The 27,997-nt window shown below is 42.2% G+C and overlaps 1 protein-coding gene across 3 annotated transcripts; it reads left to right on the top strand.

The window, feature by feature from the left end:
• Positions 1-43: 43 nt before the first annotated feature.
• Positions 44-27,997, top strand: Ap1ar (adaptor related protein complex 1 associated regulatory protein). 3 transcript variants are annotated; one of them, XM_050149361.1, is made up of 11 exons: positions 44-375; positions 3,175-3,226; positions 11,659-11,707; positions 12,758-12,784; positions 15,532-15,557; positions 19,494-19,590; positions 20,845-20,943; positions 23,048-23,103; positions 23,691-23,764; positions 23,953-24,081; positions 26,268-27,997. In XM_050149361.1, exons 1-11 carry the CDS (start codon positions 294-296, stop codon positions 26,543-26,545), a joined length of 969 nt encoding a protein of 322 aa, XP_050005318.1. In that variant the 5' UTR covers positions 44-293; the 3' UTR covers positions 26,546-27,997. The 3 variants fall into 3 exon arrangements, with proteins under 3 accessions (XP_050005318.1, XP_050005379.1, XP_050005450.1); XM_050149422.1 differs by lacking the exon at positions 3,175-3,226; XM_050149493.1 differs by lacking the exons at positions 44-375; positions 3,175-3,226; positions 11,659-11,707; positions 15,532-15,557 and having other exon boundaries at positions 12,765-12,784.

Here is a 27,997-nt window from a genome sequence, read left to right as displayed (position 1 = left end):
AAGCGTGTCCAATGGGAGCGCGGGAGCGGCAGGGGGCGTGGCGGCACGGGCCTCCCGCGGCTGCCGGGGCGGTGACCGGCGCGGGCGGTGGATAGCGTGCGGGCCATGCGGACGGCTGGCGACCCGGGACCCCACCGCCCTGCGCTCGTCCCTTGCGCCGCGGTAGCCCGGTGCCCGCGTGCCTAGCGGTGGCCTTTGTCCCCTGGGTCGCCGATTGCCGCGCTCCGGCCGGCGCGGATGCAGCTGCTCCGCCTGGGCTCGCGGCTGGAGGAGGAGCGGCGGCGCCGGGCGGCATGCGATGGGGAACTGCTGCTGGACGCAGTGCTTCGGGCTGCTCCGCCGGGAAACGGGGCGGCTGCAGCGAGCCGGCGGCGGGTAAGCGGCAGCGCAGGCCCGGGAGGCCCGGCCGAAGGTCGGCGGTGATGGTCCCTGCCGCCCCCGTCCAAGCTCTCTGTCCCCGAGGATCCGCCTCGGGAGGCAGCGTCCCCGGTGTGCACCCGGCATTGACTCCTGGACACACCCTGCTTTGAATTTGTTTCATGTCAAAGCGTCCGTCCATGTCTTTGATTTTCTTTTGGGCCTTAACAGAGCAGGTGAAAACCTGGCCCCGAGGTTAATGCCTCAGGTGAATTTTAAGTAGAAGTCACTTTCTCCAAGCTCTGATGAACTAACTCTGTTAGGTCAAGAGCTGCCGGATCACAACGCACATTGGACATTTAAGTGATTGGTGCGGCACAATGTAATTCTTTTCATATTAATACTTAGAAATTTGGAAAGGATAGCACGCTGTGATTGCTACTCGCGTTCTTGGTAATCCAAGTATCGCCAAACATCACTTCTCTTGTGCGAAGTGGAATATGCTTAAGATTTTTCTATCCACGCCATCCAATAGCAAAATTTTATGATTATCTCCTTGTTATACTTTTATTTCCTAGAGTACTGTGAAGAAAAACGAGGCACATAGCACATAGCGTTGGTGTTGACTTTATTGTTACTAAGTATTTTCCGGGAACTTTAGCCTAGAATTAAAAAAATCTAAGCCAGGCACTATTTTGTACTTTCTTAAGCATACTGCCAGATTTTCAGCCAATAGCTTTGTACCTTCCAGCATGCACACTGAAACCAAGGGATTTGTAATTTAGAATCTTTGAGTCATGGAGACGTTTTAAAATATGATTCACTAATCAGGCAGCATATCCCCTGGGATACAGAATAACTAAGGCTTTACACTATGCGTCCCTAGAATCGGAGTGAATGGACTTAGAAGATTTCTGCTTAGTTTGGTATTTTGATTTTCCTGATTTCTATACTGTTATGGTCACAGGGGAGTGACATCTGTTTAATATTGTAATACAAAATCATATTGTAAGTTTTGTGTGGATGAACCCTTTCACTAAGCTATGCAAATAGACTCATGGAAGGATTGGACATGTACCATCTTTGGCTTTAGGTTATTGCCTTGGAAGGTGTAATGTTCTAACTTAGGGAAGGAGTGTTTTGTATTCTGCAGTAGATAAAATGTTTTTATATTTAACATTACTTGGATTCCCCTCCCCCATGGTGATTTTACAAATGACATTTTGCATATACTGTTCATTAAAATTGTGGATTCTACTGGCTGAACACGAGCTTGGCAGCATAGGATAGGAGTAACAGGAGGGACTGAGGGAATCAAGTGTGCGTTGTCTGTACATATGTCATAATACTTGATCGTGAGTCTGCACTTTGCCCTGGGTAGACACTTTGAGTAAGCCCTATGTGGCATGGATACTGATCTAAGACCATCTGACCAGTACCAATCCTGTTTCCTTACTCGAATCTTCTGGTGAACGCACTGTTTAATATTAGTCTTAACAATTCTTAGCAGCATCCTGGAAGCATGTAGTTACTTAAACACAATAAGATTAAACAGTCTTTCAGTTTAGTTGCTATGTTAGGCATGCATCTGACCAGTTAGTAGTTACTTCTAGAGGTGAAAAAAAAAAAATGGGTAATCACAAAAGTTTACCTTGAGTTTATGTCACTGTACTTATCATGACTAGAAAAATATAGGACATCCTAGTCTTTCCTAGGCTCATTTAGGCTGAACTCCACAACTCCACAGGGGTGCTTTGTCATTCGAGGCCTGATTTCTTAGCCTTGCAGATTTCCCTGGAGTCTCTCAAAACGAGATCACTAACTCTACACCACGCAGTCTCAACACTATAATTACCCACTGTACTCGAGTGCGCTCTAGGATTTTATATGCTAGGATAACTGCTGACCAGTCAAAATACCAGTGTAAGTGCTAAAGCAAGTTGGAGACCTTAACTGCCAAGAGACAGAATGTTGATATCCTGAGGGGTTAACCTTCTTCATTTTGAGGGTTAGCTGATGAGCACATTTTGAAGAACTCCATATGCTCACCAATTCTGTTTCTCTGGACGATATTAGAAGTGTGTGTTAACTTTTAGCATGTCCCTTGAACTTCTAATTGCTCTGTCTCCAACTCCCAAATTCTGGGACTAGAGGTGTGCAACCTCGCCTGGTTCATGCAGTGCTGGGGCTTGAATCCTGGGTGTCACATGGTTTAAGACAGCTCTCTCCAGCTGAGCCACATCCCCAGCCGTCCATGGCACTTTCTCTTAGATAGGGTTCTTGGAAACCTAGTTGTGTTTTGTTGTGTTCTATTTTAATTCCATACTTTAGGTCGCGGTAAAATTGCCCACACTTGGTCCGGTTAAGATGTATGACTTATGCAAAGGTGTGATCGATCACGTTCGGTGTGTTCTATTTAATGGGTGTCAGCCCTTTGGGTTCTAGCAGCAGACTTGCTTCCAGACAATGGTTTCCAGTGAAAATGACTTAGTGCCTGCCAATGTTTAGCTATTTCCTGTGTGCCAGGCAGTATTCGAAATACTACACGTTATCTCGTTTATTCTTTTGCACACTCCTGTCTGTTGAAAATTTTGTACACTAGCTAGCCAAGATGCTTGAGACCGATTTCTTAATTTTTCAATAGGATTTTGGAATATTTCTATATACAACCCTGTTAGACATGGACCCAAGTTGTATTTCATACACACTTTATATACCTGAAAGTGATTTTGTAATATTTTTAATCTGTCTGTGGTTTTACACTGTTTGCTTTAAACAGTGTAATGTTTATGTAATGTTTGTCTTAATGTTACCCAGGCTGGCCTCAAACTCTCCTGCATTTGACCGTCTTCCTGTTGTGTGAAGTCAGGTATGGAATTTCCACGTTGTGGCCTCAGGTTGGCTCACAAAAGGTTTTAGAGTTTGGAGTATTTTGGATTTTGAACTTTTAGATTAATGTTATTGAGCTTGCACTTGTATAATAGGCTGAAAACCAAAGCTTAGAGAGTTTAACTGGCCTGAGATAACAGAGCTGGAATTGCAGTCAAAGTCCCTCTGCAACCAGAGCCCTTATCTGGTAATAGCTTATAGCTTTTTATTTTGTAGATAACATTTCTTACCCTCTGTGTCTGTGAAGAATCCTGGACGCTCTTGGTGAAGAATTTATGAGTAGCTCAACAACTTGACCCTGTCTTGTGTGATAAGCTTCTTGAAGCTGTTTACTTGATCTCTGCAGGGTCCTGCCGTCTTCTCCTTTTCTGTCTCTTTCTTGGCTAGTCTTACTCTTTCTAGCTGTCAGATAATGGGGTTTCTGGTGTCTTTCCTTCATTAATTACCTTTACATGTACACTGCTTATCCCAAGGAAATTTAGCCTTTCCTCTTACTTCAGCCACTACCGTTTCGTGTACCTTTGTAGACTACGACAAAGCATGGGGATGCTCTTGCCTAGATTCTGTTTTAGTCTCCCTTTATACACTTGGACTCTGTTTTGTCTTTCTAAGTGTTGGCTTTCTTTTCATCCAATTAGTGGCTTCCAAATTGTTCTCGTAGTACTTTCTGTACTCATAGTAATTGGGCTTTCTACACTGCATCGTGGTGTTTCCTTGTTTAATGACTTCTGCTGCTATTTCCTATGGCTAAATTTCTGGATCTTGTTTTTCTCCTGCAGCAGCCTGATCACTTGTGTGGAATTCATGTTCATCATATATCCATTTTATCATGTGCATTCCTGTGTTTCAGCATCTGTAACTTAATTTTGTTCTCAGCTAAAACACATCAATACAAATAGATCTGAAAAAAAGCATTTTTAAAAATTAAAGAAATGAAGATATTCTTGTTTCAAAACAACATATTTACAAATCTTCATATTTTAACTTTTTGATAAAATGTTATCCTTCATTTGAAAATAGTATTGATCCTATCTTGCCTCAATTCTCCGATTGGCCACTCCTTTAGCATCCCCTACTCCAGCCGGATTGTGTTAGCCCTGATGCTAAGGAGCAGTGTTCTCTCACCCTTTGCCTTTACGTGTGATGTTTTGCCATACTGTGTGTTGCTAAGATAGGGGAATCTGTGTTGTCGATAGTAAGGGATTTGTTTTTTTGGTGTGCATATTTATGGGCTTTGAGAAACTTACAGATTAAAGATGCTTCCGAGATTTCACAAGTTACCTTTCACAGTAGTGGATTTAAATTGATACAAAAAACGTGGCCTGTTCTGTGTTGCCGCTTAGAGATTTCAGGACTTTGCTCTGATCTTTGTTCTTCCTGGATATATTTTTTTCCCAGTGTACTTTTGGGTAGTACTGTGAACCACAGCGTTTACCCACTCCCTCTGTATCCTGTTGTTCCGTCTACTCCGTCTGTGTCCTGAGACACTGCCTGCTCACTCCCAGTGGCTGTCAGTACAGCTTGCAGTCCATCTCACAGTGCTGCGCTCTCTTTCCTTCTCAGCCCTTCATTGTTTCCTGCATTCTTAGAAAACTGCTCTACAGCCACCTTGGCTGTGAACCTTCCTTCCTGTGTCTGCAGCCTCTGCGTCCGTGCTGGCTCGTTGTGTGTGTTTGTTGTTGTCAAGATGACACAAACCTAAACATATTTTAGAAGAGGGAATCTCTCCTGAGGAACCGTCTGCATCAGACTGGCCTGCAGATTCCTCATTTTAGTGCTTACCTTACTTCTAGGATAAAGGCTAAACTCTGCGGAACCTTTAATGTGTCCTTCCAGATTCTACACTATGTATTTCTTGCCTGTTTTTTTTTTTTCTTTTCTTGTCTCTGTGCTACATTCCTCCTTGAATCTGTTTCTTCCCTTTTCACTTAGATAACACCTGCTTACTCATCTTTTCACTGGCTATTCAAGAATTATCTTCCAGAGTTTCCTTGAAGCATCACCAATCCTTTGGCAATAAGAGCTCACAGCCCAGCTGAACGGTCTGCTCTTCTGAGCTCCTCTTACCTACTTAGCCTTTTGAATACACGCTCTGTCGTCACGTCCACGCTGATCTTGGCTTCCTGTTGAGTACCTGGGTCCTAGTTAAGTTCCTAGCCCATAGTAGATGTCAATAATTGTGACTCTGGGAATATGGCTTCTTTACTGTGTCACTGTTTTCACGTCCCTGGCTTTTGATCTCTGATATTCTGAACCACCCTTTCCCCTATTTGGGTATGGGCCGATTCCTCTTCAGGGTGATTAAAACACAGCCTTGTTTGTAATTTAAATTTGTGTCTTCCCTGTTTGACTTCAAGGTTAATTATTATTTATTTTCACATCCTAAATATTAACACGTTGCTTTGCCTGTCAGTCAGTAACTTAGAGAAGGAAGAAGAGAAGATTCGGTGTCACCCATGAAAAGAAGTCACATGTCTTACCTTCCACAGCAGGGGCTGGGTGAGTTCAGGTGTGCACACAGCAGGGAAGCTGGAGGCCTGAGCTTCCTTTTGTTACTAGTGTCCTCTTGAGCATGCTCTTCTCAAGAGGCAGTGGCTGTTTCGTTTGTTTTTAGTCTATGTTTTCTGTCTTTGCCGTGCACAGAGGGAAAACCTAACTCCACTGCTCTTTCAAGGCATAAAAATAATTTTCTGAATATCCATTCTAAATTTCATCATTCAGAAGGCACTGTTAATAGTAACTCTTTTCCCTTTATGATTACCAGTTCTGTAAGGCCTCCTCAGATACATAGCCATATGTCTACCAGTAGCTGCAACGTAGATACACAGTGACATTTGTTATGAGGGATTGGCTCCAGTGCAAACTGTCAATGTCTACGGTATACAAGCTTCTGACCCAGGAAAGCCAGTTTGAGTCCCAGCACATAGGCAGAAGACAGCCAGGCCATCAGCTCAGGCAGTGAGGCAAAGAATAGGCATGACATACTCACGTTGGCATCATCCCTCCTTGAGACATCTGTCAATCTTACCCCTTCAGATTTGAGTGGTTAAACCTCCGCTGAAATATTTGATGTCAGCTGGAGAGCAGTGCCCATCATCATCTTCATAATAGTGTTTGCCAGGCATATGATTTATATCCTGCCCAGTCTTTTGTTGGGAGTGGGGAGGTATCTTGGGAGGCTTTTAATTTTTAGTAGACTTTGGAACCACTTACCTTTGTTGCTCATCATTTATTTATAATCTTCAACCAAAATACGAAGGATCGTCTTACTGTGTTTCACCAGGTAGGATATAAAATGAGTTGAAAAAGAAGAACACCAATGTGTACTTTTGAGTTTTATTGGTTTTTTTTTTAGCCCACTATGCAACATAACAGAAAAGCATTAAAAACTTCATTTTCAGCCTGTTTTCAACAAGATTTAAATTTATCTTTGTATCTTGATAACAAGGCAGTACATTTTTTACTCCCAAGCTATTCTGAATTCCTTTATTAATACCCCATGTCCCAACCACAGTCTGTTTTGCTTCTCTGCTGCTCTTTTTATGTTGAGCCCACATTCACGTTTTTTTAGTGGTAGAATGAACGCAGGAATCTGTCTCATGTTGAGACTCCTCAGGGACATAAGGACTGTCTACTAGTCAAGCATGGTGACGCTCAACTTTGCAGAGCTCCAGGCTGAGATGGGAAATACACTCTGTTTTCTTTAATTGCTGTTTAGATCGCCCTGGTGCAAGTGTGCATCTTATTACAGCCATGGTCAAGTTTTGCCTGCTATTGCTTACCTCCCTTTTCTCCTGCGCAGATGCTTGACTTGATAAAAGTTAAATGTACATGTGATGTGACCTTAATCATTGTCTTCTCCGCTCAGCTCTGTGGCCCTGCTGTATTCCCAGAGGACTCTGCTGGCTTCTCACCTCCCTGTTTCTTATCCTTTCCCTCCTGAAGTCTTGCATCTCTGACTAGCCCTGTTTACAGTTTTGCTGTCCCCATTCTTGCCTTTTGTCTCTTGCACATTGTAACCCCATTAGGATTCTGACCCCACTTCCCATCATTCTCACTGTCCAGTCCTTCCCTGGGATTTTTTTATCCGCTAAGTATTTGTCTGCTTCTCTCACTGGCACCACCCTAACCCAAGCGATTCTTGGTTTCTCCCCAGCCTCAAGTTGGTCACATGTATTATTCATGCGTTCACTCTGCATCATCTCCACTCAGTGCCCTCAGACTCTGTGGTTCCTGGCACTTGAAGCAAGCTTATGCTGACTTGCCTAGCTAGATTTAAGGAAAGAATTGCGTTCTTGCTCCTCTGTAATTACCTCAGATACAGTAAATATTTGTAATGTTTGTCTTTGCTCCCAGTGACTTTGAACAATGCTTGTCCGAAGCTCTTATTTTCATACCTGATCACCCACTCATCTCTCTTCCTTTGCAGCATTAAATTATATTTTATAATACCACAGTTTATCCATTGATAAATTGATGGACATTTCTGTTATTTCGAGGGTGGTTGTAGTCTTTTCCCTTTGTTTTTTTGCTGTTACCATTAGTTAGCATTCTAATGACATCACAAGAGATTCCCAGGAATGAAATGACAGGTTCATAGCTTATGCACATCTTCATCAGTATTAAACTATGTTAAAGTTTTTCAAGTTTATGACAGTGTATACTTTTACTAATAAGAGATTTTCATTGCTCTACTTCCTTAGTACTAAGAAGATAATTTTTTCTAGCCCATTAATGTGGAATGCCAAGTATTTGTACAAGAACTTCATTATAGCCCTTTGTGCCTGTAACAAATAGAATGTACAGAAATTCTCTTAGTGATAGCAATGGGAATAAATATAAGAAACTGGGAATGAGTAATAGGAAATATTTCAAATTATAACAGTAGCCGGGCAGTAGTGGCACACACCTTTAATCCCAGCACTGGGTGGGTGGGGGGGCCCGGAGGAGGGTAGATCTCTGAGTTCAAGGACAGCCTGATCTATAGAGCTAGTTACAGGACAGCCAGGGCTATGCAGAGAAATCCTGTCTCGAAAAAACAAAACAAATAAAAAACCAGAAGTGTAGGCATAAAGATAGACAGAGAGAAAGAGAATAGAGCACTTGTAGGTGACACAGCCGTCTTCATAGCAAGGTGGCTGCCTCTTGTCACATTGGAAGAATGGCTGCTTCCAACCTGAAATAGTTCGTGGAACTAAACAAAATCTGTTATTTTATGTATGTTGTCCAATCCAGAGACTCTTCCTTCTTGTGCCCCTTCTTTTTCTCTTTTTCCTAGCTCAACTATCCAAGGTGGCAGCAGTGACCTATTAACCCATTTTTCTGTTGATTTTTGCTACAAACAGGACCTGGGGGACTCTGTAGGCAGAGTTTTCCTGTCCTGCCATAGTTCTCAAATAAACACACTGAGGCTTATATTAATTACAAATGTTCAGCCAATAGTTCAGGCTTGTTACTAACTAGCTCTTACAACTTAACATAGTTCTATTCATCTGTATGCTGCCTTGAGGCTTGAGGCTTTTACCTCTCTATCCTGCCTTGTGTATCCAATTCCTTCTGACTGGCTGGTCACTCCTGACTCTGCCCTTCTCCTTCCCAACATTCTCACTTACTTTCCCACCTAACCTTATTCTGTTCCACCATTGGCCAGTCGGCTTGTTTATTAAACTAACCACAGTGACACATCTTCACAGTGTACAAAAGGGTTATTCCACAGCAGACTTCCTCATTTGATGGTGCCATCTTGCTTGTTAACTCCAAGAATCTCTGAACTTGGGAGTTATCTTGTGACCTTATTTTATTATCATAAGTGAAATCATTTGAAGCTGAGTAGCTTGGCCCTTGCCTCCTTTTTTTAATATTTATTTATTTATTATGGATACAATATTCTGTTTGCATATATGCCTGCAGGCTAGACGAGGACACCAGACCTCATTGCAGATGGTTGTGAGCCACCATGTGGTTGCTGGGAATCGAACTCAGGTCCTTTGGAAGAGCACACAATGCTCTTAACCGCCGAGCCCCCCCCCCCCCGTTACCTACTTTCTTAAGTGTGTATTTTCTTCTCTTAACCCTAGTGTTTGAAATCTGTACCAAAGAAACACTAGCTCTTCTTCCCAAAGCATTCAGTGTCTTTAGTCACGTTGTACAAATGTGAAAAGAGAAAAGTTTTTATCTTCTTATTTTCTCGTATAAGCATGCTAGAAGAAAATCAGATTTTCCATTCTGGATTGCTCTTTTTTTTATTTTTTAAGTAAATCCAGAAACTTTTGTACGATCTGACCCACTTATATGCTAACAATAGAGTTCTAGAAAGTAGAATGGCTGTTTATCCCTTATTTATAGATAGTATGATTTAAATTACTGGACCAGACCTGTTTTGAATGTTGTCACATTCAAAACAATTTTTTGAATTATTTGTTACCAATATTTGGTGAGAATCTTTTTTATGAAAAACGCAGCCATGTGTTATGTGAAAGCACTGATGTGGGTGCATTACATCTGAAATGAACACAGCTAGACTCACAGCTGTGCTCTTAGTCCTGGAACCTGTGTGGGGATGTTTTCAGCTGCAGAACTGATAGATTAAACACAGAGACGGGATGAATTAATGACGTTCTGGGCGTTTTTCACATCTAACCTTGCAAATATGCTGAGGAGCTTAGTGACTGAAGTAGATATTTCGGTTGCTTTTATTCTGTCTTTAACATCCATTTTGATTTGGCATTTCATAGCCCCCCAAATTCAGATGGTTGCATTTCCAGTGCTTCATAGCATTTACCATACCGGACAGTGGGGTTCACTCTGGGGTAACTGCCACTGTAGGAGTGTGGAGGAAAGGAAGTTTTTAAGAAACAAGCGGGAACCGTTCTGGACACATTCTGTGTTCTTGAAGTCTGCGTTCCTCACCCTGTTAGCACCTGGACGCTTGGCTTCATGTGGATGTTGCTCTGCAGGCTGCACACTTGTTCCGTTTTTAACCTTCCTCATCTCCGACAGCTCATCTTGATTTCCGCCCTCTCCCATAGTCCACCTCTGTTAGCACATTCTGCCTGTCTGTCTTCGTGGTTCTTGTCATTCTCTGTGCTGCCTCTTACAGCAGCAACTCATCTCTGAGATCCCCTAGGGAAGTTCTTACAGCGCTGAAGGCTTCTGAAAATTGTGTGAGGAATTGAACAGTTATGGACGTGCGCATTCTAGTGAGGCAGAGCAGAGGCTGTTGATGGGTGTGGCAGCCATGGTAAAGGTGAATATGGAACTGACCGTAACTGGATGCGTTAGGATCTTGGGTGATTGACAAAAGACTCGCCCTTCACTCTGGAACAGATCTGTAAGGTAGAAAATAAGTCAAGATAGCTTTTTGTATTCCAAATTTGTTAAACCTAGCAGTCCATAGTGTGGAAGACTTGAGTCCTGGGTCCTTCATGCTTTTGATGGAGTGCCCACTGAAGGGCACTGCGGTCGACTGGCACTACCTGTGCTCTAAGGAGGCATCATTGAAATGTTCTTTCTTGTTTCATTTGTGAAGGCATAAGAAAAGAACAAAAGCTTTCTGTGAATATATGACTATTATCTAGAAGGCTCTCTTTGTCTTGTTTTGTCTTAAGACTAAGACCTGGCTATGTAGCCTGAGCTGGATTCAGACTCCCAGCAGCTCTCCTGTCTCAGCCTTTTAAGCAATGGGATTGCAGGCAGGAGCGCCCCCAGCTGTAGATCATCATTCGGCTTCACACGTTGCCAGATATTACCCTTCCAGAGTTGTGATATTTTGCATATCTAAAATATAAAGGGCATACTCATTGTATATTATTTAGTATGTGTATTTTAAAGGACTTTCTAGTTTTTGACATATTAATTATACATAATAATGAAATTCACTGAAATATTCATACATAATATGTCAATGCATAATGACATGACAAACGCGTAATATGGTTTGGTTGTATTCGCCTCCATTATTAACAAGATATTTTACTTGATAACAGTAAAGGAAAATAAATTTTAAATGTTATTGTATTCTTTACTATGTGATAATTGTATAAATTATTACAGTCTTAGTATGCATTAGTGCCAATAAAAAGATTGGTTAACTAAATTTAAACATCTGGTGTGAATGCCTTTAATCCCAGTAGTCGGGAGGCAAAGGCAGGCCCATCTCAGTGAGTTCGAGGCCAGCCTGGTCTACAACGTGAGTTTTAGGACAAGCAGGGCTGTTATACAGAGAAACCCTGTCTCAAAAAAACCAAAAGAGAAAAAACCCTAAACTATATAGTCTTGGATAAATTTGGTTTTTAGATATACAAGGTGTTCTATATTTCTTGTTGTTTGCTTTATGAATACTTTATGCCATAATATTAAATCTATTTTAAGAGTTCGTTGTGATTTTTATCATTTTTATGTTTTTCTTCCCAGATCAAAGTACTTTAGAACATGCCCAAGAGGAGAGCATTTGACCATAGAGGTGAGTCCTTGAGCATTTAGTGGAATCCAAAAATGTCCACAATTCTTTTTTTTCTTCTTCTTTTCTTTGATGTGTTTTATGTGTATAAGATTTTGCCTGCACGTGAGGGCACCGTATGTATGCAGTGCTGACAGAGACCAGAAGAGGGCAGCAGATTCCTAGTGAGTTACAGACTTTGAAACAAGGCTTTACCTGTAGCTCTGGCTGGCCTTGAACTGGCTTTGTAGACCAGACTGGCCTTGAACTCTCTGAGCTCCTCCTGACTCTGCCTCCCAAGTGCTGGAATTAAAGGCAAGTTAACTGACTTTTGTGAGCCACCTGGTAGGTGCTAGGAACTAAACCTGGGTCTTTGAGATAAGGGGAATGAGGGCTGGAGATGTGGCTCAGTGGTTACGAGCACTAGCTACTCTTCCAGAGGACCTGGGTTCAACTCCCAGCACCCACATGGCAGTGCACAGCAGTCTATAACTCCAGTTCCAGAGAATCTGGCACCTTCATATCAAATGAACATAAAATAAAGTTAAATAAATACTTAAAAAGAAAGATGGGAAATGGTTCAGAACCACGTCTAGTATGGACTATAAAATTTACATCACATGTGTCCAGTGTTTATTTCAGTATTGTCCCTTGTTTAGGAGGCAGGTCCCAGGAGTACTTGGTTAGCACTCTGAGCCACATCCGCATCCCTCTTAGTTCACTTTTTATTGTGAGACGGGGTCTCACTGACTCTCACAGGCTGGACTTAAACCCACGCTGTCACCAAGGCTGGTCTTCCTGCCTCTGCCTTCAGAGTAACTGAGATCTGTACCACCAGGCCTGGCTTAGTATTGTGAATTCTGATGCACAGAAAAAGAATTATATATGCTTGCTTGTGTTGGCCATTTTGTGGACTAGAATATACCAAATATGCTCATCATAAAAGACACTCATATAAAGATGAGTACCTTATAAAGATGTGTTATTTTGAAGGTTAAAAGACGTGTCAGTTTCTTGTGAGATGTGTATACTCGACAAACATCCCTCCTGATGGTTGTCTTTTTATCCTTTCAGTTTGAGAACCTAGTAGAGAGCGATGAGGTAAGTATATAACTTACAGTCTGTTCTTACTGATTGGTGCTTTAGTTATACCTTTATTGTCTTGCTTTTTACTTCTTTCTCATCCCTTCTGCATCTTTTTCTTCTTTGATTAATTTATTTTAGTAATCAGAATTTTCTACTGTATTGTGAATATGATGCTGGACACAAGAGGGGTTTTTTTTTTTTTTGCCTTTTATAGAATCCAAGAAACTTCAAAAAGAAGATATTTCTAATTCCTTTCCCTTACATAAGTAGAATACTTCAATCTAGAATCCCTGTTTTCTGTGGCTTTTTGAGGATAGAATGTATGTATGATTATAAAATTCCTCACTTTAACCTTTACCTCCCATCAATTGCTATTAATATTGATTTTCTATATCATTTTATTAAAAGCTCAGTCAAATTTAAGATGAACGTAAGAATAGAAATGCCAAAATCTTTTTTAAAAAAAATACAATTTCGAGTCAGTGAGCTGTGCTATATACTGAATATGCAGAGGCACAGTTAGGAGAGTTTGAGTCTGTGTGCTGAGGTCCAGCTTTAGCCATGTGAATGTGTGCGGAGGACTCCCCTTCCTAGGGTCCTCCGAAAGGAAAATGTGTCTACTTTCCTTTGAGTGTTTACATCACTGAGATAACTCAGTAGGTAAAGGCCCTTGCCACCAGGCAAGAGTTCAGCCGCCAGGACCTACCTGGCAGAAAAGGGAAGCTGACTCCTACAAGTTGTCCTCTGACCTCAACATGCCTGCCATGACTCACGTGTAGAGTTGAGCACAAATATACATACATAAGTAATAAAATGTAATTTTAAGTTACTAAAGTAGTTCAAATTTGTCCATTTCAACATTTGTATTTGATAGAAAAACTGCCCCAGCCAGGCAGGACTGGCACACACCTTTAATCCCAGCATTTGAGAGGCAGAAGCAGGTAGATCTATGGGTTCAAGGCCAGCCTGGTCTCTACAGTGAGTTCCAGGTCAACCAAGGCTTCACAGAGAAACCCTGTCTAGAAAAAAAAAAAAAAAAAAAGAAAAAAGATTTTCCAAAAGTAGGCACATACAACATCATCTAGTAGACAGTTTAGGGAACCAGCCTTCGTTTTTCTAGAGAAGCAGCACCCGCCTTCCTTGAAGTCTCCTCCCTTCCCTTCTCAGCGGTTCCTCCGTCTCCTTCTCCTCCACAAATACGGCTTCTTTCAGCTTCATAGCCCACCTCAGCATCTTGCTTCTCAGAAGAGCCGGTGCCTTTCCCTGAGGTGCTCTTTAGGAGTCTGCTAGGGGCGTTTTGCTAGCTCTCACTCTGCTGACCAGCCCTTCTCCTGCCCCACCTGGTCCTGACTACTCACCATCCTGTTTTGTGATGCTACTTCCCACATGACTGTGGACCTTTGAGAATTTAATTCATTATTTTGTAAAAGAAACTGGGCCAGCCCATTTTTTTCTTCTTTTTAGATTTATTTTTTATTTTTATTCATGTACGTGTGTATTCTGCTGAGTATATGCCATGTGTGCAGGTACTTTCAGAGAGCAAAAGAAGGCAGTAGATCAGGTCCTCTGCAGCTGGAATCGCAGGTGGCTATAAATCACATGGTTTGGTGCTGGGAACTAAACTCAGATCCCTCTGCAAGAGCAACACTGGGCATAATAATCATTTTCCCAGCCCCAACTCATGTGTGTGGTGATTTAAGTGTTTCAGAATCCCCATGAATGCTGGCAGCAAATCCTCCTAGGGGAACTAAGATAGACTCCTGAAACCTGTGTTCTTAGCATTTCATCACATGATAAATTGATAGGCTTATTCCATGTGTTTCTATTGAAAATACTTTCCTTAGCATAGGTGCTAGCTCGAACTTTGAACTCACTGTCAACACGCTTTACTGAAACTTTTCTGCCCACATAGTCTCTGTGCGAGATCCGTCACACCTTGTGCTAGGAACATCAGGGAACAGCTGTACACCATACTGGGGGGGAGGTTGTATTTTAACCCAAAATCTCTCTGTGCTAGGGATTATTTTAAATAGTGAAGCCACGGAGCACAAAATGTAGGCAGCATGACAGAAGTTCCCCTTCTGTGTGAGACCTGTAACGAAGGCAGAGTGACAGCCATTGTACTTCCCATCCTTGGCCGGCTCCCAGTCATTTGCTCGTCTGCATGCTCTCTAGTGGCCAGAAAGTCTATGGCAGTGGTTCTCAACCCTCCTAACACTGCAGCCCTTGGTACAGCTCCTCATGGAGTGGCCCCAGCCGTAACATTAGTTTGCTTACTTCATAACTGTAATTTTGCTACTGTTAGGAATGATATGTGATGCCCCCCCCCACACACACACACAAAGGGGTCATGACCCACAGGTGGAGAACAAGAGTTCTGACTTCCAGGGCAGGGTTACAAAAAATCTTTTTAATAGGTATGTAAATTTTAAAACTTTAAGATCTGAATAGCAGACAGCCACAAATGTTGAAGACATAGTGAGTGTGTTGTCTGACACTTCCTAACTGTGAGTTCATTTCCTACATAACAAATATTAGAAAAATTTAAGAATTATCCAACAAATGGTTATTCTGTAATTGAGTTTTGCCTTTGAAAAATAGTAAAGGTTTTTTTGTTTGTTTTAAATCCTTTTAATAATGAATTTGCTTACTGTGGCAGAAGTAGGTAAGTAAAAATATTTTTGATTAAATGAAAATTGCTTTGGCTTGCCTTAGTGAGTACAACTAGTGAAAATCCTTTTACTTGTTTAATTTTCGTGCAGGGGGAGAGTCCAGGAAGCAGCCATAGGTAAGGCTTTTCAAAACAATAAAATGTTTAAGTGTTATGTGACAGAACTTTTCCCGGGGAGATACAGCACACCCATCTCACTCCAGACAGGGAGCCCAGACGGACCACAAAGTACAGGCACCACTGAGTCCCCCTTGAGGTACCAGTGAGTTAGCAGAAGTGACTCAAAAGACAGCTGGATCACCTAGGCCACCCCAGTACGGGTGACAGCTCACAAGACTGGGGACCTGGAGCTTACTGCACAGCCTACAAGTGGTTCAAATGGCTGGGCTACAGGGTCCTTTCCAGATACCTTGGTTGGTCTAAAGTTCTTGTAGGCAACTGGTCTGATCTCAGAGTCTTCTTCACAGCTTGGTTTATCTAAGAGGGACTAACTAGAAGCTTTCATTGCTCACTGTAGCAGGAAAAGGGCCTAGTGAATCCAGTCAGTTTCAGGGACTTTCTGAAGCCATTTTGAGTGTGTGAGCCCTTGAAATAAGCATTCCAGAGAGTTTCTTATCATAGTCTTCAAGACCGTGAACACTTGTGTTTCAGAAGCAAAATTTTCTCTTTATATAAAAGAAAAATAACCAGGTGGTGGTGGTGCACGCCTTTAATCTCAGCAATGAGGAGACAGGACAGCCTACAAAGATACAGAGGAACCCTGTCTCAAAAGAGAGAGAGAGAGAGAGAGAGAGAGAGAGAGAGAGAGACTATTTTGAATAATAAAAATGTTTGTTTATGCCAATTTATCGATTTTCTGTCTAAGTTAGGCCTAGGTTATAAATCATTTAGTTTTCTTAGAGCCGCTTAGCACTGACAACTCCATCTCTTTTCTTGTCCTACCCCGTTTTCTTCCTTGTGACATTCTAAACAGTGGTTCTCAGCCTGTGGATGGAGACCCCCTCTGGGGTCTTTTCACAGTGGTCACACGTCACATATTTACATTATATACCATAACAGCGAAGTTACAGTGTGAAATAGCAACAAAAATAATTTGATGGTGGGGGAGGTCACCAAAACGTGAGAAACTGTATTAAAGAGCCGCAGGGTTAGGAAGGTTGAGAACCACTCTACAAAAACATTCTACAATTCAAAACCCTTCTTACTACTTCAGAAGTAACTAGAACCTTATACTGTAGTTTATTCACATAGTCTTCTTATCTGCTGTTAAATTGCATAGACTGCTTGCTAAAGAAGGCTTGGTCTTTAACTCAGAAGTTCCTAAGCAGGAGAGATGGCTCAGTGGTTAAGAGCACTGACTGCTGGTCCACAGGTTTGATTTCCAGCACCTGCAGGGTGGCTCACAATCATCTGTAACTCCAGTTGTAGGGGATCCAATACCTTCTACTGGCCTCCCTGGGTACCAGGCATGTCGTGGTGCATAGACATACATGCAGGCAGGACAACCCATACACATAAAAAAGAAAGATGTTCCTAATGTCAAGGGAATTGTTTCCTTTTTGGTCATTTTGCTCTTGCATTTTTTTAGTTTAGCAAACCTTTTTGGGCAGCTATCCATGTGCTAGATACTGTGTTAGATACTGGGATTGAAAGGTTGAGTGTGCACTTGATGTGATGTTGCAGATTGTGATGGCTGCACTGGAAACAAAATCAGGTGAAGTAGGCTTCTGATAGCACACTCAGGAAGATTGCCTGGGCTGCACGAACCTCTTACAAAGAAAAAAGCAAAGGCTGAGAATATGGTTTGGTGGTAGAATGCTTGTGTAGCATGCACAGGCCTCCCTTGTGCAAAGCCCTGGTTAGTCTAGTCTCAAGCTCACTGGTGCGCTCTCTCTCTCTCTCTCTCTCTCTCTCTCTCTCTCTCTCTCTCTCTCTCTCTCTCTCTCAACTATTATAAAACATACTAGTGAAGCTAGGGAATATGACAAAGTATGTGTGGGGAGGTTGTCCAAAGGGGCTTCTTTTAAGCCAATGACATCTGGCCTAATCTCTAAAGAGTTGGTTAGCAATTATTAGCCTGGCGAAGGAGACCTTCATGTATAGTCAAAAAATGTGCATACAAAGTGAGATAATTGATGAGAAGGAAGCACTGGGGGACCGTATAGAGTGATGGAAATGTGTCTTGCTTTCAGTGGAAGATACGGAGAAAACAGTTAAAGTCCAGGGTCTCTGCACAGGTTCAAACCAGACAGAATCCCAGCAATGACAATGGGGAAGTTGACACAGGGTCCCACCCCTAACCAAGAAGCTGTTTGTAGTTGTTTTAATCTTAAGTGATTTTCTTTTTAGTTATCTGTTTTCATTTTTGTTTTATGTTTATTTTTCTTCTTTTTGAGGCAAGAGAAGAGAGGGCATGAAATTGGATGGAGAAAGAGGTAGAGAAGATCTGGGAGGCATTAAGGGAAGGGAAAGAATACAATTGAAATATATTACGTGAGAAGTTTTAAGTTAGCTTTTAAATAAATATATCTAAGGTCTTAGTATTGTTGTACTTTGCTTTGTTTCAGGATGTGTTTGTCTGGGGTTGGGAATTTGCTACACAGCCCAGCTGGCCTCGAGTTCTGTGTGGTTCAGAGTGGCCTTTAATTATTGATCCTTCTGAATGCTAAGAATTTTAGCCTACTTTGCCATGCCCAGGGGTAACCAGCTCAGTGGTAGAGCATTTATGTAGCATTTACTAAGTCAGAGGGTCATTTCCCACCCACCACCTCAGAGGGCTGGGCTCGCAAACCTGTGGAGGATGATAAAATAGAGCATGAGGAAGAGTGGTGTGGGAATCACATAGGCACTCAGTGGAAGAGTTTGAAAACAAATGAGAAGTGGTAGGAAGAAAACGATCACAGCCTAGGAAGGCGAAGGTAAATGAGAAGGGTCAGGCCAGGCTAGGGGGGATGCTCAGCCTGTTCATGAAACTTCAGTAGGAAGGACTTAAGTTGTTTAACAACACAGAAGCTATTGAGTCCAGCGTTGCTGGAGTGGCGGAAGCTGAGGACTGTGTACTGATGAATGAGGGGAAGCAAGGACGAGAGGACAGGAAACAAGGGGTTGGACCGCCTGCATTTAAATCCTAGCTGTGCCACGTGCTTCCCCTTAATCTGCATCCATCTCATTGCCTTCCCATGTAATCGCTGCCTCTATACTTTCAATGTTGTTGGGAGCAGCTGGCACGATACACGATCCAAGCATTGACTTGAATGAATTCTCAGTGTAGCAATGACCTCAGGTAGGTTACTGCCTCGTTAGGAGAGGGAAGGAAGAATAATTTGATATATTTAAGCAAGGGAGTAGAGGTCAAATTAAGTTACCTTTAAGAAAAAGTTTGAATAGGAAACTTAAAGTTACAGAGTTATGTAACATGGTAAGTTAAAGGACTGTTGATGGAGACTGAGGGCCAAATTGTTGCCGCCTTTTTTTCCTCGCAGCCCACAGCAGAAAGGACTAAAGTGGAAAATGTTCAGGGCCCAGAGATAGGCAGAGTAATTGGTGTGATTGTAGGAACACAGGAGGGTGTGTGGTAAGAAAGGAATTGGGGCCTGCTGTGAGATCCCCGCTGTCTTGAGTGGAGGCCAGGAGATACTGGCTGGATGGCGCAGTGTGAGGAAGGAGCCCGGGCTGATGGGTGGGAGGACTAGGCTCTGGCTGTGAGCCCTGGGAAGAGAGTACAGCACACTGAAGTTGTGCTCTGTGGTGAGCTGTTTGGGTGTAGTGTAGGATAGCTGTCAGGTAGAGCCTGTGCAGAGAGTAGCCAAGTCTGTACTTATTAACGGGCAGCTACAGAGGAAAGGAAAGCATATCCTCTTACACCGGCAGGAAGACGACTATTGTACTTCAGTTTATAGTCTCACAATTGAAGCTCTATCAGGTTGCTTTCATTCAGTTTTGGGTAGGAAAAGTTTAGCGTTCCCCTGGCTTTGGAATGTTCTATTTGGACTCAGGTTCGTCAGAAGGCTTTTGTTTGTTTTGTTTCCCTTCCCCTCCCTCCCTGTTCCCTAGGCCACTTACTGAGGAAGAAATTGTTGACTTACAAGAGAGGCATTATGATTCGATTGCTGAAAAACAGAAAGATGTGGATAGGAAACTCCAGAGGGAGGTAAGTGCTGTACCCTGTTGAGTAAATATTCTTGAAGCCTGTTGGTTGGGGTCTCACCGGTGTGTTACCAACAGTCACTGGGCTCTGTTTTCATAACTACAGAGAAAAATGATTTAAAAGTGGAAGCTTATTCCGCCTTACTGTGATTGGTTTGATAGAGGTCATGTGATGTGGCAGCAAAACAGGTAGTTCTCAGTTCACTAACAGGAATTGCCAAGCCAGAACAAGCACCTTTGCTGCAGCCAGCCTAAATCAGCTGCTCCGTTTCTCACTGAGTTGTGTTTAAGGTTTTGTTTGTCTTGGGTTTTTTTGTCCTCAGTGAACCAAGGACCCTACCAGTCACAGTTGTTACATATATCTATGGATGTGGCCTGTGACCACAGCTTCATTATCACTGAACTAAAGAGAATTAGTTGTATTCCACTCCACAGTGAAAGCAGTCTTTTGAGCTGGGCATGGTGCTATGTGCCTATAACCCCAGCCCTTGAGAGGTGCAGGCAGGAGAATGAGTTTGAGGCTAGCCTTAGGAACATAGCAAGGTCAAGGTTGGCCTGAACTATATATTTAAGGAGACCCTGTATCAGAAGTAACCTTCTGGTCCTCTAGGCCAGCTATAGTGTACAAGATGCTGGGCTCAGTCTGCAGTACCAGAGGGAATTGCTTAAAGTAAAAATAAAAACAATACGTTTAGTACCATTAGTAAGTTACAGTGTGTTAATTTAATCTACACAGGAGATGACGACAGTACTCTAAAGAAGAAAGGTTAATACTTGGTGTGTTAACTTTGGTTTCATATGCAATACTTACCACTGAGCTTCTGTGTAAGCTATTGTGGGAGATCAGAGCTTAAATTGGAAAGCAGTTTTTGAATGATGAATGCTAATAAAATTGAAAAATATGTATGGATGTCAATTAAATGGAAAGACCAGAATTCGGAAAAAAGCATAGATATTATTGGCCTTGTATTTAGGGCTCTTTGATTTGTGAGGGCCAAACCTACTATAGTCGGGGTGACAAGTATTAAAATGGTGACTGGAAATGAGGATCATTGCACTTTCTAAAGAACTCAGTCATGTCTTACATAACATCTGGGGTATGTTGTGGGCAGCCACAAAAATAGCAGTATTGATATGCTTCATAGATATCATTATTTTCAATGATTTCTGTTTTGTTTTGTAATTGGAATAGCTGGTGTTTAGAGCAGCTAGACAGGTTCTGGTTTCCGTTAATCCTTACCGTTTTGTTCATGTACAGTTAGCCTTACAAGAGGAGAAGTTAAGACTAGAAGAAGAAGCTTTATACGCTGCCCAGCGTGAAGCAGCCAGGGCAGCAAGGCAGCGAAAGCTCCTGGAGGTGAGGGGGAAGACCCCAGCGCACACCAGGGTTACCTCTCCTTGTTTTCTCTGACTATTCCAAGTTGGGACTTTCCTGCTAGAATCAACAGCTCCTTGGGAAGCAAAGGATGTACTTACACATATATCCCTAGGATTCTCAAAGGCAAATGAATCCATCCTGACCTTCTAGAAGAAACATAAACATGATACTGTGTACTCTACAGCTTTAGATTAGCAGGAACTGATCCTTGTTTAGCCTAAGATGAATCCTAGGGTTCTGAATTCATATCCTTTTAGGGAAAATGTATTTAGAAGGCAAATATTTCAAAACTGATCTTCAGTATAATTTCTCAAGCGTTTTATTGTATTTTCATGAAGATTTTTTAAAACAATTTCTTAAATTATAAGATTCTTATACTTAATATAAGTCAAGATAAATGATTTATGGCTCACTAGGGGTATTGTTTAATTCTCAATTTCTTATGTGTCTGAGACACTAAGAGGTAGAGAACATCTTTGGCATCGTATCAAGAAAGACAGATGTACCATCTCTTCCCGTGACGTGGGGTTATGGCATTGTTCCACATGCTTGACAACTGTCAGGAGCAGGTTTTTATAGCAGGGTCAGGAACGCTACTAAGAAGGTTCTTAGTAGAAAATTCACAGCAGTCTGGGAGAAAGGGGGCATTTGAAATCTCTACTCTACAGACGAGGAAGGTGAAGGGCAGGTCTTATAGCTGGGACCCCGGAGAGCCAGAGTCGAGGCACGGTGGTACTTAGCCGGTACACTGCTCACTATCTCCCTCCGTCATTGCCTGCGTGGGTTTGCCACCAGTGTTGTGGTCCAGTGTTGAGTACAAAACTCAAATCACATGGAGATTTAGACAAACTGAAAATTCCTGTCTTTGTGATTTCTGTGCCCCTACCTCTCTCCTCCTTCCCTCCCTCCCTCCCTCCCTCCCTCCCTCCCTCCCTCCCTCCCTCCCTCCCTCCCTTCTCTCTCTCCCTTTCTCCCTCCCTCTTTCTCTCTTTCTCTCTTCATGGGGGTGGGTTTCAGCAGGGTCCTTATGGGGAAGTATCCTTTTTAGTATATCCTAAGTACTGGAAAATGTTAAAATCAACTTCACTTTCTATGAAACTAATTGATGCTCTTAATATAGACATTCTTTTTACAATAATAAATTCTCTGCCGTATCTGGTTAAAGCAGTGGTTCTCAACCTGTGGGTTGTGACCCCTTTAGGGGTCAAAAGATCACTTTCACAGGGGTTGCATATCAGATATTTACATTATGATTCATAGCAGTAGCAAATTTATAGTTATGAAGTAGCAATAAAAGTAATGTTATAGTTGGGGGCCACCACAACATGAAGAACTGTATTGAAGGGTCACAGCATTAGGAAGGTTGAGAACCACTAGGTTAAAGCATTCCACTGAAGCATGTGTCACTGTGGGTAATCGAGGTTCTCTGTGTTCTTGCTTCCGTGGCTAAACGCTTGTTCTGGGAATATATCATTTGCATATCATACATGAACCCAACTGTACAGACACGTGCTGATTCATTGCTTTTCATAGTAACTGAATATGCTAAGGCAGGAAAGTAGCCATCTGTATTTAAAAGATGCAGAAGCAGAAGGTTACACTGTGCCAGGAATACACAGCCACTATCAAAGCACAGCTCCAAGAGGTCTAGAGAAGCCTGTGCTAAGTCACAGATGCTCCACCGCCATTAACATTCCCGGGTCAGCCTTCCAAACCTTTACATTTCTCATTATTCCGTGTCAAAGAAGACGGCAGCATGACCTGAATGCTGGCTTCCTGCCATACCCTTCTAGTCATGGAGGTTCTTAGAGTGTTGAGAACGTGAGGGGCTCTAGTACACTTCACAACCGCAGAATTCTCAGTCTGACAGCATCACACTGATGAGCTGAGAGTAATTCCTTAAAATTTAAAGTCCTTAAATAAAAGGATGTAGAAGTAGCGATGAAGGAAAAGACTTCAGTGGAATAATACTAACTTTTTGTTTTTAGAAATTAGGCAAAGGATGTTGGCATTGCATGGGTATTTTTTTTTAAAGTGTTAACTTAACATCAAAATAATTCTGTATTACATTGTGTTTCCAAAGCAAGAAAAGCAGAGAGCTACACAGCGCTATCATCCTGGCAGTGGAGACTATCAAAGGTAAAGAGCAACGTGTTTCCTCCTCCATTTGTGGCAGAAAGTGTTATTTCCAGACAGACCACTGTTCTCAAGATGTGTGTAAATGTATTCCCACACTCGAGACCCCGGGTTCAATCCTTAACACCCTTTCATATATACACTCATATACTTTCCTCTAAGACATTATCATAGAGAATACTGAGAACTTCTTCTTTTAGCTCTGTGATCATTTATTCAAAATGACTTTGCATTTGTAAGGATAACAGCATCTTCATGTAAAAAAGGGCTGTAGTAACTGGACTTTTTCAGGTAAGTTGGTAGCAACCTTCATTGTTTATTTTCCTTAAGGAAGAACATGCCTATGCTTGTTGGTCGAGGGTTATTGTGAATTGAACTTACCAATCAGCTTTGAGGATTGGCCTTCACAGTTAATCTGTTTTCAGTTTCATGGTAGCATTACAAATATGAAGACCCATTTTCACCAGAATATTCTGATTGTTCAGCAGTTACAACTTGGGGAAGAGGCTTCAGGCGAGAAATCCCGTCACTCACATAAGTATTCTGTTAGTCTATTCCAGACGCATTTCCTAAATTCACTTTCATTACAGTGCAGGACCAGAAGATGACTTCGAATCTTGTTTGAGAAACATGAAGTCACAGTACGAAGTTTTTCGAAGCAGTAGTAAGTCTTTTAAAAGATTCTCTCCACATTTTCAGTTTACTTTTTGCCACATTAAGAGCTGTGTTGGTGGAAGCTTGGAGGAACATTAAGATTTAGAGAGACAGTCGCTACCCAGGAAAAGATAAGAAAGCAGACGGCTGCTGTGGGAAGAGCACAGTGACATCTCGTCCGTGTGGTGTGTGTTCCAGGACTCTCATCTGACGCCACAGTACTGACACCAAACACTGAAAGCAGCTGTGACTTAATGACCAAGACCAAGTCGGCCAGCGGGAACGACGACAGCACCTCCCTGGACCTGGAGTGGGAGGATGAAGAAGGTCTGTCACCTTGTCCCTCGCAGTCACACTGACCCTTGTTGTTGGCCCGAACTCATAGAGATCCACCCACCTCTGCCTGCTGAGTACTAGGCTTCAAGGCATGAGTACAACATCCAGCTGTGTGTGTGCACATGTATAGCAAGTCTTTCTCCATCCTGCCAGCCAACTCCCAAATTATGACCAGAGACTTCCTATTAATTGTGAAAGCTCAGCTGATAGCTTAGGCTTGTTTCAATTAACCCATACCTTTTCATCTACATTCTTTTACATGGCTCGGTTACCTTTATGCTGTATTGCCCATGCTGCTTCCTCTGCATCTCCTGGCATCTCTCTTCTTCCCAGCGTCCTCTGCCCAGATTCCTGCCTAGCTGTTGGCCGTTCAGCTTTTTATTAAACTAATCAGTGACACTGTGTGCAAAAAGTTTATCCCACAACACACAGGTGCACACCACAACATGTGTGAAGGACAGGGAACAGCTCTTCTACAGGACTCCGGAAGCTCAGCCCAGCACTTAGCTGTGGATCTCTGCATCTGCTTCCATCAGTTACTGGGTCTAGGTTCTGTGATGAAATTAAGGTAGTTATCAGTCTGTTTACAGGGGGAGGCCAGTGCAGGCACCCTCTCCGCTATTGCTAGCCTGGGAGTTTCTCTAGTACCAGATTTCTCCCTAACCCTATAATGAATGGCTCCTTGTATCAAGATAATTGCTTTCCTTGCTTTCCCTCTGTCTCTCCCCCAATTCAACCATCCTGTTTCCTCATGTTCTCCTCCCCTTCCCCTTAATCCCTCCCTCTTCTCTCTTCTCCCCTTTACTCCTCCATCCCCTCTCCCCCTCCCAATTTTCTCAGAAGATCTTTTCTATTTCTCTTAGAAAGCAAATATTAAGTTTAAAAAAAAATGTTTCTAACCTAACTCAGGAAGTTTTCCACATGAGGGATTACTGCCTCTTTCTGAGCAGTTTAAAGTCAAAACTCGATTAATGGCTGACTCACTATAAATGAGCAATTTAATTCTTAAGGATTTTTTTTTTTATAGAACACAAGCTGTTGTTCTATAGAAGTCTGAATTTTATCGGGTTAGTCTTCCAAGTCATAGTATTAATTAGTTGCTTTACTGAGTTAAGTCTGATTTTTTTTTTTTTCAGGAGTGGCAGACAATAGTGGTGAAGGTTTATTTAATACTCCTTTTCCTTTCTTTACTGTGAGAGCTGATTCTTTAAGGTCAGAAGATAGAGGTGGTTGTGTCTCCTATTCCTTAGAACCTCTTTGCCCACCCTAGATTTTAGTTTTTACCAATGAAGGTTAGTATTTAGAAATTTTTGTTCTTTCTCCCCTCCATCTGCTTCAGTATTTTTGAGATTCATGTTACTAACAATTTATATCCAGAATGAATATGAAATATCTGCACTCTAGTGTCGTAGAGAATCTAAATAGCAGGAGAACACAGACTTTGGAGCCAGACTGGGTGCACTAGAATTCAGTCTTGGCTAGGACGAAGTTCAGCAGTAGAGACTTCAGTCTGCAGAGAGCCCTGGGTTCAGTCCCTGTTCTGCTTCATAGCTGTGTGACTTGTACCTCTCTGCTGCAGACTCTTTTCTCTAAAGTGTAGCTGGTGCTTGTGCTCCACTTGACTTCACGGGGTTGGCTGAGGCGCCGGAAGTGCAGGCAGTGTTAGCAGGGACCTGGGAGATGCAGGAAAGCCTGTCTTCTCCTTTCCCCAGGAAACGCAGCTTTCATCCAGTGGGAAAAAGACCTTGGCAAAGCTACTGAGTGGCCTTAGACTCAGAGCAATGGACTCTCGGTCTCTGTTGTGTTTGATTTATGGCCCTTCTGAGATCCTATCAGGTGATGAGTGTTGCGTTTTTTATCAGAGACATGTGACGTGATTGCACCCCAGATTCTTCTCTGAAGAAAGCTTCCACAGGACTGGCTCCCTAGGTTAATTCACAACTAGAGTCACAGAAGAGCAGTCCTGTTATTAAACCGACAAGTCTTGGTTGGTTCATTGGTTTGTTCGTTTTTTTGAGACAGAGTTTCTCTATAGCCCTGGCTGTCCCGGAGCTCACTTTGTAGACCAGACTGGCCCCAAACTCAGAGCTCTGCTTCCTGGGTACTGGAATTAAAGGTGTGTGCCACTATGCTGGTTTAGCTGGCAAGTTCCTTAATACAGCTTTTTATTATGCTAGGAATGAATCGGATGCTGCCAATGAGAGAGCGCTCGAAGACAGAAGAGGACATCCTTCGGGCAGCACTGAAGTACAGTAGCAAGAAGGGCAGCAACCCCACGTCCGCCTCTGATGATTCCAATGGGTTGGAGTGGGAGAACGACTTCGTCAGCGCCGAGATGGACGATAACGGCAATTCTGAGTACTCCGGGTTTGTGAATCCTGTCTTAGAACTGTCGGATCCTGCCACCAATCAGTCTGATATGGACCAGCAGATCCGATATGATGAAACTGTGTGACCTACTTACCAAATGTTAAAAATCACCTAGAATGTACAGATGGATGCTGAGCCTTTTTGTACGGTGGCATAGAAACCTTGTGACAAGTCCAGGAGTGGAGAGACAGCTGAATGCTTCTGTCAGGTGCGGTCTCAACATCTGCCTTCTGTGTCCCAGGACTGACTCGGTGAGCTGACATATCAAACATTCATGGCATTCCTGTTCACCCTGGTCAGAGTTCTGCATCTTAAATCATTTTTGTTTTACTTTGACTGCTTTAGTAAACCTATTTTATTACAGAAATAAAAATCTGAAAGTCTTTTGTTAGTTCTCAGCAGATATAAAGGCAACATGAGGGAGGGATGTTGGATTTATTTATAAGGCTGGTCCCTTTTCCAGCATCGTTTACGTTGACGACTTCCTTTAATTTTGTTGTCGAGTAGTCAGCAGTTAATCGGAGATGACCCCAAAGCGTGCTGAGATCGGCTTTCTTTCCACACCTCTCACATATACACATCCTAATTCAGTGCTTACTCAATCTGAATAGAAAATAACAAGATTAAAGAAACTTTCAGTTTGGATACTTTGAGTTGGTAATAATCATATAATAGTTAACAATATAAATTAAATTTTTTTACTTCCTTTTACATGCCACTATGTTGGCTTTAAATTGAGATCTTAACTGTTTGCTTTCATTTCTTTTATTTCTATATTTCCAGTGGATAATCTTTGCAAGATTTTATACAGAACATATTCTGTGAATGAATTAAGAAAACATTAAAATACGGGTATTTCCAAGTAAATAAAATCCTTTCTGATAGGAAAGGTCCTGTTGATTGTATTGCCCTTCCCTTTGCCTTGTAGTACAAGGTGCTTTGTGGGACGGAACTAACGTATCTGTGTGTCGACGGCCTGTGTCTGGATCCATGTGGAAGACCAGGGCTGAGAAACGCTCCCTAACTGCATTCCCTTGGTTTGGCTGAGGACTGAGTGTCACTGTGGCGGGCACACTGTTCTGTCTCCCTTGCTGTCTTGCTTTCTTCAGCAGTGATGGTGCATGCTCTCAATGGTTCAGGAAGGCCCAGGTAGAGATAGTGAAGTTCTTCTGTCCATGAAAAGTTGTGTGGCCCTTTCGATATCTGAACTTCTATACAATGACATCTGCAGTTTTGTCATTTTTTAGTCTCATAGAAATAAATATACTTTGATATGTAAATATGCATTAGGTTATGCTATTATTTATATCTGTCTTAAAATTTAAATTGCAGTTGTGCCATGGAAATAATTTAAAAAATACTCTATATTCACATTGCCTGTGTTCCTGCTTTTTAAGGTTTATATTACATCAGATGTATATTTTTGGTTTGGCATAAGCTACTGTTGTAATTTTTTGGCTTTTTGTTCATAAAGAATTTTCTGAAGGAATGGTAACTTCTCAAGGATTGTGAATAAACATTTTTACATTTAATGATA

Source organism: Alexandromys fortis, unplaced genomic scaffold, assembly GCF_014885135.2.
Source record: "Alexandromys fortis isolate MF-2015 unplaced genomic scaffold, M_Fortis_MF-2015_v1.1 scaffold_19, whole genome shotgun sequence".
Classification (NCBI taxonomy): domain Eukaryota; kingdom Metazoa; phylum Chordata; class Mammalia; order Rodentia; family Cricetidae; genus Alexandromys; species Alexandromys fortis.
The sequence above is the reverse complement of the archived record's forward strand: the minus strand, read 5'-3'. Positions and strand labels throughout refer to the sequence as shown.